At 40.5% G+C, this 12,669-nt stretch overlaps 1 protein-coding gene across 1 annotated transcript; it reads left to right on the forward strand.

The window, feature by feature from the left end:
• The first annotated feature begins 5,931 nt into the window (after nt 1–5,931).
• LOC117549679 (homeobox protein Hox-B2a-like) lies at nt 5,932–9,236 on the forward strand. The gene is made up of 2 exons (XM_034221768.1): nt 5,932–6,459; nt 7,895–9,236. Exons 1-2 carry the CDS (start codon nt 5,976–5,978, stop codon nt 8,674–8,676), a joined length of 1,266 nt encoding a protein of 421 aa, XP_034077659.1. The 5' UTR covers nt 5,932–5,975; the 3' UTR covers nt 8,677–9,236.
• Nucleotides 9,237–12,669: the final 3,433 nt, after the last annotated feature.

Here is a 12,669-nt window from a genome sequence, read left to right on the forward strand (position 1 = left end):
TTCAGGATATTGAAGAGAAAATAAGCTCTGTGGCAAAGACACGTTTATGATTCTTCTGAATACTAAATCACCACATATTAACGCCACGTTATGATATTTTAAGGTTAAATGCAGTCGGTTGAAATAAAAAGCTAACACAATGCTATAAACCACATGAGTCAAACTCAAGGCCCGGGGGCCAAATCAGGCCCGTGGTGGATTTAATTTCGGTCCGCAGGATAATTTTTGATTCCTATTAGATCTGGCCCTTCGGTATATTACACGCACACCTTCACTCCATCCTGAGGGTCTCCTCAGCTCAGAGCCTGAGCCCAAACATGATGACCTTGCACCCAAGATGAGATGCCAGGTATCTGAACTAGCATCACAGAGCAGCAACCTGAGTTTACATGTTTCCTTCTGCACTTTCTCTCTCAGGACAACAGGGCATGTTTGGTTTCTCTTTGAGGGAAATAGTTTTGTTGAAGCTGTTGTTGGCCTGTGGGAAAATGTAATCATAAGAAATGACTCTGAAAAGCTGCAGATAGAGCCATAAGAAATGAATGCAACTGATTATTTAATGTTTAATGTTGTTTTTATAGGCAATCATTGAAGCTTTGTTAGTTCCAGGTTTAATATGTGCAATAAGTTCATTTCAATAAGTTCTGCAATAAACATTGAACCAGTCCGGCCCTCCACTAGTACCCATTTTGAAATGTTGGCCCACTGTGTATTTGAGTTTGACCCCCCTGCTATAAACAAACTACAACACGGTCGCATGGGCGCACATCACCACGCTTAGCAAAAGGCGACTAATGTTTGGCGTCTTGGCGTTTATCTTATTTAGTCACTTATTAGCAACGGCCATTTGTATGACACACTGAAGCTTTGTGCGTTCACCACTGGGGTATTACCGACGTGTTTTATGCCGTAGAACAAAATGTTAAAATCTTGTTGTATTAACCACAGACCTTGTCACCAAAAACACGTACAAAAAAACATTGACTTCATAACGAAGTGGTAAAATGCTAACTCATTCCCGGGTGTAAGGACTCATTACTGCACCACTATTTTGTGGCTAACATCATTATTAAATATGCTAATTATTGAACAGCGCTATCAGAACTCAAGTCAGGTTCTGTAGTGGTGCATATTTTTACATGACCAATACAAAAAAATCACTACCCTCTAAAGATAGCTGATCTTTAGAGGGTAGTGATTTTTTGTGCCTTTTTTGGCCTCAGTGATAGAGAATAATAAAGCCTTAATATGCTATCTGTGTAGACTAACCCTTTTAAGGATAAATGTCACCATCAATATTTCACCTATACATCTTTTCAACATTCAAATGACTTGCTTTTAGATGTTATATGATTTGTGTAGGTCTGCCGGCCATATTGGACCTCAAGTTAATGATGCATACCTTTTTGAGGGCAAAATGGTACATGGTCCCAGGCAGAAAAAGGTACAATAGTTTTATAAATATTAAGGAACAATATACAAATACAGTGTGGGTTAGGTTTCAAGCAAATGTTGCCAAAATATACATTTCTTCCAATTGATATAAATGTTTTCCTATTTGCTTAAGATAATGAACAAAACTGAAATATTTACTTTAATTAAATGTATTATGTCAACAACTAACCCTAACCCTAATAATAAGTTGAACCTAATATTGTGTATTTAAACGTAATAGTATTGCTTTCAACTAAACTAATACAGTTGTGTGAAATCTGTTGACATAATACATTCAATTAAAGTCAAGTTGGAGTTTTTTCAGTGAAGGTATATGCTGAGTAGAATATGTGTTTTCGGAGTGTATTTGATCAGATGATGTGGCTCAGGTCCATGTGCTTCCTCGATGTGCTGTTGAGGATCTGGTGTCGTTGTTTCCAACAGCTTGTGTCTGCTGATGACCTGACACTGATGCAGGATTGAATATCAGATGGTACTGCAGGCTAAAGCATGGCAGCACTGTCAGAAAACATCTACAGCCTCGAGCGACATATAACATGTCAGAAGTACAAAAAAACCTTTAGGAGAAATACAAATCTGCTTCTGGTCTCCTTTATGCTTTACAAAGTAGAAAGGAGTACACAAATTGTCGATTGTGCTGCTATGGCCGGTGTTCATTTAGCGTACTGATTAGTAACACCAAGATATAGCATCCAGAGAAGGTCTAAGTTCGGACCCAACAACTATTCCTGGACTGAAACCTAAAACCTGCTGTGGCTGGAGTCCTCTTCTTACTTTAGCTCTGTTGTGATTGGCTGATTCCTCCAAACTATCTTTACAGAAAAAAATCAAACTCCGTCAGAACTATTCTTATACAGTTTAGTGACGAGTACTGTAAAGTATTGCATCTAAAGAATCATGTTTATCTCTCACAAGTCACAAATGCTGAAAAAAATATTTAGGACTCAATTTCTCTACAAAACAAATACACTTTCGGAAGAATGACTCTATACATGATGATTTGAAATGATTCAATAGATATGTTTTCACAAAGGGACTGTTTAATGTTTTATTACTCAGGATTGTTAAGATGGGAATGTTGGAGATATGACCATAGAGATATCGATGAAGAAAACAGGTCCAACATGAGATTGCTCACAACAAGCTCTGGAATGTTTTGAGTAACAGGGTCATGATTTCTGTTGAGAGATATGCTGTTGAGTTATTCCAATGTATTTCTTTGTAAACAAGCAAAGTGCTAGTTCCAGTCATCTGGACAGAAGGCTGATAGTGTATCTCTGTGGTTAATATGACAAACACATGGCAACTCACACCAGACTATCTGTTGACAGTTAGCACTACAGGTATTGACAAATACATACTGTTAACTTACCACTTCTGTGAAACATAAATGACTCAAAATGGGGCAAGAGTTTTGGCTGTGAGTGAGGCCTGAATGATGATCATTTGTTTCAGTTTTATTTTAAAGTAAGGCTACCTTTGAGACCAGCAGATGGTATGAGTGTTGTATATATTATGCATATATGTTGGCAATTTCCTTGATATATTTCTAATGTCTTAGTCATTCACCCCAGCATCATGTTAACTACAATCTACTATTCATATTTCCAAAAGGGGTTCTATCATTATTTGTATTAGTTTTTATTTTCTTCAACCACAGATATTCTTTTTAGGCTATTATTTGACTATTCAACTAGTCCCCTGTTTGTCACTATTACGCAATTACACCAATTTCATCCATCAACTTTTTTTTATTTCCCAGTTGTCTTTTTTTCTACTCTTATTCTTCATGAGAAATCTTATTTAGGAGAATCAAAATAAGTCACACACCCCCCCACCCCCAAGTGTGGCCACATAACCAGAGTAAAGCCAGGGAGCAAAAACAGATCAGACTCCTCTCTCCCAATGTTTTCACCCCATTCAACTTTTTGTTTCTGTGTCTTGTGTTGCTGTTTATGTCTAAAGAAAGCCCTGAAGCCTCGGCCCGGTCACATGTCCCCCCCCCCCCCCCCCCCCCCCACACACATCTCTATCTCTTGAACGCGCTCGTGCTGAGGCCTGAGAGCAGCATAAAACTTGGGACATAAATCAGGCTCCCATAAATAATGGCCGTACTTCCCTTTACATCTCCGTTGGACTAACAGACAATAAAAACACCAATAAGCAGAGATTGGATCTAATTTATTGCCTCATAAAAGCAGACGCAGTGCTCAGTGCAGCTATTACTGCAGAACACACACTCCCAGCCAGGTTACAATTAAAAACTAATAAGGTCACACTCTTTAGGTGGATTAGACTACACTTTAGGTAAATATATACCTTTAAGATGTATTTTAAGGTATAAAGAGCACACCTTATTTTGTAGCTCATAGGAACATATTTCTTTAACTTTTTCACAAATGCCCTATTATAGTATTAAACACAAATACAAGTATTCAAATGTTTTGGAGTTCTTTGAAATAAATAATACCATCAATAATCGTAAGAACAATAACAGTGAAACTATTAGATCTTTGTCTTTTAATTTGTCTTTTTCATATTTATTACTATTATTTTACAATTGTATTTACAATTTCTGCCCGGAACTTGAACTAATTAAAAATATCAATAATTAATGTTACATTTTAAATTAGATAACAATTCAACTGGAATAGAAATACGTGTTTTACCCTCAGTATCTCCAAAACAAAAGAGCCCACTGATAAATAAAATAATGTAAAAACATATTCCAGCACACCCGGAAACAAATATCTGTTCTCCTGCAAAATGTCCCATAAATTCCTTGGAACTTTACAACAAGAAAAAAATGGATAAAAAAGTAAGAAATGGTATAATTAAAGCAGCTGCTGTGGTGTATTGTGGTGTAGGAGCTCGGTCAGCAGTGTGTGGTGTGTTCATGTCGCCTCGGCCTACTCACTGCTGCTTTCTGCTGCTCAATGACTTCCCTCCCACTCACATTGCTGCTTCTGTTACCTCTTTCTCAGAGTCAGAGGGCAAACCAAATGGCATGGGAAAAAGAGGAAAACGACTGTGTGAGCTAAATAACTTGTGCATTTGTCTCTGGTTTATTTCTCAACAGATACATTATTTCTCCATGACATACGAGCGTATTTTACTTTTCGGAAAAGCAGCGTAAAAATATGGAATACTGAATTTAAAAGGGGAGAAATGGAGAGAGAGGTTTGCTTGTTATGCAGGCACAGAGAGGGGCCGCTGTCAGCCTCTTTGCGGGGCCTGAAAGATTGATCACCGCACTTCTTTTCCCACTCGGGGCTCCTCGGGACCTCCCTAAAAATACGCTCCTCCAAACTCCCTGATCTTTATAAAAATCTACATGTGCGTCCTGTGGAGTCTGAATACCCCATCAGCACACTCTCACTTAGTATTAGCGTTTACATTATTTCTGCTGTATTATTATTTTTTGACTAAGAGGAACAGGAGGCCTCTTCCCCTCCTTCCATGCAGGAGCGACCTCGCTGTGAACTCTCTGTGCGTAAACACAGCGAACATTTTAACACTCATGCATCACACTGTGGAGAGAGTGTGAGAGAAGCTAGCAAAACATTGGTAGTGTGCAGCAGAGGCTATTCAAGGTGGATTTTATTTAGACAACATACAGGCTTACTATTTTAAGCATATACGCACACTTAGGGAAAGCCATTACATCACAAATAGGTCTATTAAGAAATGTAAATGTTCACTTACACCAACAGGCTGCCTCCCTCCCCAGTTAAATTTAAATGTTTCTCTCCTAGAATCTGCAGAAATCTTCTCCATCCTCTCCTCCTGAGCGGCTGCACCATCTAAAACCCTCCCAAACGTTCTAAATTGAGGATTTTCAGCCTCTGTCACACTTTATAAGATTAATGATCTGTGTGGTGTAAACAGTAGTTTTTTTTCTATGGGAGCCATATTGTAAACGGTGGTGGCCAGCCTAATGTTAACAGTCATTACATCACCCAGAGGACCGAAATGTGTCCGGGGGGATGCGCTATTGTTTGTGCGTAACGCGGGGCCTGGATGCGCCGACCCGCCGCCCACACAGCGCACATGGCGACCAGCCGCCTTCACGTTTTTTCTCCCTGGACTTTACCCCCCGTGAGGACTAAACAATAGCAGCTATCTACGATATAGCCCCTCTCTGCCACAGAAAATAATAATGCTGCTTCCCACAGCCATCACTGCCGTCAGGCCCGGGCTCCTGATTGGTTGTATTCGGTCACGTGACCAGGAATTGGCTGCAATTTCGCCCCATAGATCTTCAGTTTAGCCTACCCAGGTCCCCATACGCTAGTAATATCACCAATATACAATTATTAAATAGCCACCGCATTTACGCCATTGCGGTCGGGACCCTTACACGCTCGTGGTTTTTTTTTTTCATTTATTTTTTTACAAAGCCATATTGTGTTGTGAGCGTGTGCGGGCGTGCTTGCATGTGTGTATGTTTTTTTTTATTTTGGGGAAGGGATTGTTTCGGGGGTCTCGCCGTTTGAGGTAGAAGCCGGTTTGAGGGAGCAATGAATTTTGAATTTGAGAGGGAGATCGGTTTTATAAACAGCCAGCCGTCCCTAGCAGAGTGCCTGACGTCCTTCCCCGCCGTCCTGGAGTCATTTCAAACTTCATCAATCAAGGACTCGACAGTAATTCCGCCTCCCTTTGAGCACACCATCCCCAGCCTCAGCCCCTGCACAGCCAGCCAGCCGAGACCGACTGCTAGGAGCCAGCAGAACCGGAGGACCTCCGTCACTAATGGCCTCCAGACGCAGCACCGAGCCGGCCAGCAGCCCTGCCCGCCCGGCCAGGCCCCTGCCCCGGCCACCGCCATCCTGGCCGGACCGCTGGCCCACGAGTTCCCCTGGATGAAGGAGAAGAAGTCATCCAAGAAGCCCCCCAAGCCTGGGAGCAGCTCCAGTGGTGGCATATCCATCATCCCCCCTGCCTCTTCCTCCCCGTCGCCGACCGCCTCCGGGTACGCTTCGGCGGGCATCGAGTCACCCACAGGTCGGTATGCTGGGAGCGGCTGTGTGTGTGTGTGTGTGTGCGTGTGTGTGTGTGTGTGTGTGTGTGTGATGGGAGTGTGATGGGAGTGTGATATGCAGCTTGTGCTTTATTTTTGTGTTCATCTTCATTTCACATCCACTCTATAACTTACCATTCATTACACACAGCAAGGATTTGGTTAGATGACATTGTCTTTTTCCAGTGTGTGTGTGTGTGTTTGTGTGTGTGTGTGTGTGTGTGTGTGTGTGTGTATTGTGCAGTGCAGTGCTGTGCTGTGATGCTGTGTCAACAGGGAAGCCAAATCGACACCCCTGCATTATGCTGCAGAGCTTTGCTCTATAGTCTTCATCATGCATGTACACATGCACCATTTAACGCGATGTTCCAAATATATTGGTCATTGTTTTTGTTTAGCATTCAGAATTACGTTTTAAGAGTGCAAACCAGGCACAGGTCTGCATTATTTTAATTATGCACCATCTAAAGCTTACACTTCCAATCGTTGTTCTGCCTATACACTTCTTTATTGTGCGTAAAGACGTACAGATGCGGTTTTTTTCATCCATTCTGCAGATTCTGTTGTTTGGGTGCATGGTGGGGCTTCAGCAGCGTCGCCATGGCATTATATATTCATAACACAACTGAGGGGGTAGCCATATTGGATGGAGGTAGGGAATATAATGGCGAGGCAGAGCAACAGAATACGATGGGGTGGGGGTTGGGGGAGGTAGCTATGCACACAGGATACAGACTGCACACAATCAGATTGTCTTGGGTTTAGGCCATTTCTGTCTTTTTCACTGCCCTCCATTACAATCACTGTACTTTTTTTCCTCCACACACATAAAATCCCACCAGGTCTCGTGTTCCTTTCTCGCCCAATTTCCTGCCTTTTCTGCCTCATTCACAAAGCTATGGTTTAAGTTATGTTTGGTGTCACATCGACATTCCTACATCTCCCTGCATTTCCCCATGATTTATTTATTTTCTTCTCTTTCGATTCTCTGATCTCATACTGCAGCCTCTCACGCCAGACTTTACAGAAGAGAAAACCATGCAGTTTTACCATTATCATCTGCCTTTATCTGCCTTTTTACTATATTATTATTTTTTTACCATCAACAAATTGGCCCGCTCTAAGTTATGGCTTTGGCTGCTACTGTAATCGGAAGGAGTATTTTTTACGAGAGTGTTTGTGTTTTATTACTGTTTTATTACAGACAGAAGAGCCGAGGGGATTTCTGCTCGATGCTGAAGCAGCTTATTTCTTGGTTGGAAATCTCGCACGCAATAAAATTGCAGAGGTTTTACAGCTCTCATGAAATAGATTACAATTTGAAGTTTAAACGAACTATAAAATAAAAAAGGCAAAAGATTTTACACATAAATCCCCAATATTATTTTGCTCTCGTTTTATTTGTATTTGTCTCTGCAGACCCGAGCCATGCGGGTCTGGATGGTGGAGCCGGGTCCCGACGGCTGCGCACCGCCTACACCAACACCCAGCTGCTGGAACTGGAGAAGGAGTTCCACTTTAACAAGTACCTATGCCGGCCCAGGAGGGTGGAGATCGCCGCGCTGTTGGACCTGACCGAGCGACAGGTGAAAGTTTGGTTCCAGAACCGGCGCATGAAACACAAGCGCCAGACTACGCACCACCGGGACGGAGGGGGGCATGAATCCATCGACCCGGGCGGGTTTGAGCCGCTCGAAGGCGCCGATGCCTCCTCTCCGTACTCGAGCCAGCCGCTGGAAGCATCTGGCACCGGGGAGGCGACGTCGGACGGAGAGGCGGGGAGCTGCAATCCATCTTCGGCCGCCTACGCGAATGACAGCGGGGATAATACACAACCCACGCCGGAGGAGGGAGGCCGATTGAGCCGCCCTGAACGCCCACCGCTTCCAGGGGCATCTGGCTCCTCTGACTCCACTCCTGCGCCTCAGAACTCCGCCGATATCCCGGGTCTGATGCAGCTCAGCGAGGCCGGGCCCGCAGCACCCGATCCGTCCTTCTCCGAGCAGCGGGATTCCTCTGCTCCTGCTGACGCGTCCTCATCCACCTCCTCGCTCCCCGACCTCACCTTCTTCGCCGTGGACTCCTGCCTGTCTCCCAGCCTGCAGAGCTCCCTGGATAGCCCGGTGGATTTCTCCGAGGAGGACTTCGATTTATTCACAAGCACACTGTGCACCATAGATCTGCACAACCTCAACTTCTGAGAGAAATAAAGAAGACTAATAAAAGAGGAGGACGGGTGAACAATCGAGCGGAGGCGACGGCTGTTTAAAAACCATTAATGCTTCGAGGCAACATTCCTGAAACATTTCTGAATTAATTTATGTTATTTTCAAAATATTGGTTCGTCTTTTTGCTGGTGTTATTTTGCGGCTATAATATAGAGATAGGCCTAATTACATTTTTAAACATCGAAGGAACATTTCATTTTTCCACCATCGAAACGTTTTTTTTCTTGTCCATTCTTCAGGTAGCCTATTTATTGCCTCGTTTTTGTTCAAATGATTAGCCCTTTTCCGTTTGTGTGGATTTTTCCTCGTGCATTTTGGTGCAGCTTCATGGATTCTAAATAACTTCTCAGGAACTGTTCGATGCAGAAAGCTGGACTGCTTTTACACAATCTCAACTCCAGAGAAGCCCTGCTGATGACCCGAGTTTTAGACCCGTTTATTTATTGAGATTATAGTGAAAATCCAAATTATTTATTGTACATATATTTTCATAGTGGAATAATAATAATAAAAACACACAAACATTTACGATGTCTTTGTTTTGGCTAAATTCATTAACGGAGTGCCTAATAACACCTACAAATTGTGTGAAAATATATACGGCATGCAGTAGCCTAAATATATTTTTGTATGAAGTGAACGATAATACTAGCTGCTACAGTGAATTTTTTTAATAGCCTATCGTAAATAACAAACAAAATGAGCATCAGTAGAACTATTAGCCTATTATTATTATTATGCTAATGTTTATTGTTCATAGTTTTACAATATTTTGCCAAATTGGACATTTTGAATCTGTTTAAATAGCCATAGGCCTATATTTTGTTCCATAAGAGGTAGCCTAGTTTTAAACCAGATTGTTCTTTTATTCTAATTGTTAAGATAAGGCTTAAGGCTATGTCATGAGGCTGTGTTATTTTTATTTTTTTTGATCGTCTGATATCCTATTTTAATGTTGTGTCATGATTCTAGTTTCCAGTTTAAATGTTCCATCTTGTTTTCCCACCCTTTAGGCTACAACATAAACATATAGCCTGATATAGCCTGGCATGGCCCAGATATGGTTGTTTACACAGAGATAACCCTTAAGAGCGAGATATTTTCCAGAGCAGATAAAAAGAGGAGAAACAGTCCGAGGCCACAGCGATTGTTTCCACACACACACAATTGTTTCCCTCCTTCACAGTTAGCTTAGCATTACATTGGTAGCCCTCTGCCTCGGAGCTGGAGCCTATGGTTAGCATAGCATGGCCTAGCTTCCACCATGTCAGAGCAGCAGAGATGCTACAATATAGTCTTTGAGGAGGCCCAGAGCTAACATGAACTAGCTACTTTAGTGAAGCTAACTGTAGCTTGTATTGCTAATTATCCTCCTCTATTAAGATAGAAGGGTAAATATAGAGCAAACCTTGAATTAGCATGGTTACATGGTTAAGAGAGATAGAGTGTAGTTTGTGTGTGTTGCTAACTAGCTGCTCCTCCCCCCACAGTCAAAATGGCGCTGAAGACAAAGCAGGATGTGAACAATGAGCAGTGGCAGCCATTACAGGATGACTGCTCAGTGTGACAGGCATGGTGTTTACTGTGCATTTGCATATAATAAGGATAATAATAGTAATATATAATAATAATATATCATTATAATTATAAGAGCAATAATAATATATTTCCATAGCCTATGCATATTTTTTTGATATATTTGTAAAATTCAAATATTTTTAGATATTAAATTGGCAAAAAAACATAAGCAGGCTGCAAAGTATACGAGAAAATAGGAACATGTGGGTTGATATTGGTAACACAACCAGTAAACCATGGTGTTATATTGCAATGACATTGTCAATAGTGATCTATTAATGAATGCCTTTGAATAGCCTATACATAACACATAGGGACTCTTGGTTTAATAAACCCTGCCTAACCACTCCATCACCATGAGAAAAATTGAGGCCAATTACAATTAGATAAAGATTATAAAAATCCTTATCTAGGAGAGCCTTATTTAAACATGGTATAACTTAGTGTTTCCGTGGAATTCCTTAAAATGTGGCATATACAATAATAAATCAACCCCACTCATATTCACGACTGATGCTTGCACTATGTTTTATCAATGCAATAACATAATGAAAACACATACAGAGACAAACTCACCTGATGCATTTGAGGACAGGTTTTAAATTGTGTTGATTTAAGTCCTACGGAAACCAAAGGAAAAAATAATATAACAACAATCACATATTAAAATAGTTATAAAGCTATACTACCACAAAGAGTAACGATAACATTAATAATATAATAACTACAACAACAAAAATAATAATAATAATAATAATAATAATAATAATGCACAATATTTAATATTTGAATGTTTAGGCACAATAACATAATCCTCATGCTGTTTCATATTTTCTATGTCCTGTAAGTGCATTACATACTCAATGCAGTGACATATTATGTGAATTAGATTACAATATAATAGAATAAATGTTTTTGACCACCATGCACCATAGGCTACCCGAGTATAGAATCATGGGAAACTCCACTGATCTAGGCACGTCACCACTGTCGAAAAAACAGAGCTAAAATAAGATGAGCTAAAATTAGCTAAGCTAAGCTCAGTTGAGCTAAACTGGCTAAACCCAACTAAAATTAGCTAAAACAAGCTGCTACTGGCTTCAGACGAGTTAATGAACCAAATCATTTTATTTCCCGAAATGTTCAACTTTTAATTAGCAAAAAATAGGTATCTATTGGGCTGGTAAACTGAAGACAGTCACATAAAATAAATACAGTAAGTAATATTTAGCAAGTAACCAATCATGTCACATCTGATATGTTGCCCTGTGATTAGCTCTCAACATATTTTTCATTTGTGCATAATAAAATAAGTTAAAATATAAATAACACAAGGTGAACCGCTCATTATGTCATCGTGCCTCAATGTCTGTTACAAATCAAATGCAGTAATACCCATATTAAAATAACCAATATTGCATGGCCTTCAAAAAGCTTCATCAAGAAGTTGTTAAAGATCTTTTTTTTGTTGTAAAATAGCTTAGGAGAGACTGCCAAGTGAAGCAGAGAAAAAGCTGCTACTTATAACTGGGCCTCTGTAACCTCATTGAAAACTGGCCTTGTTTAAATGAACACTTTGATATTTGGGCCAGATTCTTGAGAAACAGTCCTGGCCAATGAGAAAGGTCATCTAACGCTGCTTCCCCTCCAGCAAAGCTAATGTATAGCTTCAGCTATCAGCTCTAAAATCAAGTGGGCGTCCTCCAAAGGGACTTATCTCTGCATCATTTCTGTACCAACATTGTTTTTTGCAGAGCTATAAAGGAATACTTGCCAGGACAAAAAACAGCAACGATTAACTTTGCACATATTCGATAGGATTATTATACCCCATTTATTTGTCAATTTCAGAATGCTAAAGCCTTTTACCTGCTTATGCTTAACGGTTCAGTTGATAACTTTTAGTCATATTTACTCCTGATTTGCACACTTGCAATGCATCTAGGAGGAAAACAACCAATCAGAGCAGAGGTGACTAAAACAGTGTGACACAGCAAACAGTTACAATAGAAACATAAGAAAAACATCAAAAACTAAATCAAATCCTTTATATCAAAAAAGGCCAGAGTTTGAAATTAAAAGTTTAGTTTAGTGCAAATGAACATGATCTTAAAACTATAATGACATACTTTGTCATAGTTTCTTGTTCCAGTGTTTGGGTGCTTAACAGCAGGCTAACACATGTTTCTGAAAAGATTTGAGGTAATAAATAGGCAATGCAGTAACAGAATGTTCATATAAATGTGACCTTGCGCTGCCTAGTTTGAATGTTTGATTGACACTTCGTCATAGGCCCCTCGATTATTTATTTATTTTTGGCAGTTACATCTTTAAAATGCCATCAAGAGCACTATTGGAGGCAGAGGAAAAAAACAATCAGTCTAAAGC

This window comes from Gymnodraco acuticeps, unplaced genomic scaffold (genome assembly GCF_902827175.1).
Source record: "Gymnodraco acuticeps unplaced genomic scaffold, fGymAcu1.1, whole genome shotgun sequence".
In the NCBI taxonomy this organism is placed as follows: Eukaryota; Metazoa; Chordata; class Actinopteri; order Perciformes; family Bathydraconidae; genus Gymnodraco; species Gymnodraco acuticeps.

Excerpts from the sequence above, each read along its gene's own strand:
- LOC117549679 (XM_034221768.1), top strand. The coding sequence starts at position 5,976 with ATGAATTTTGAATTTGAGAGGGAGATCGGTTTTATAAACAGCCAGCCG. Across the intron at positions 6,460-7,894 it reads GGGCATCGAGTCACCCACAG|ACCCGAGCCATGCGGGTCTG; the intron begins GTCGGTATGCTG and ends TTGTCTCTGCAG.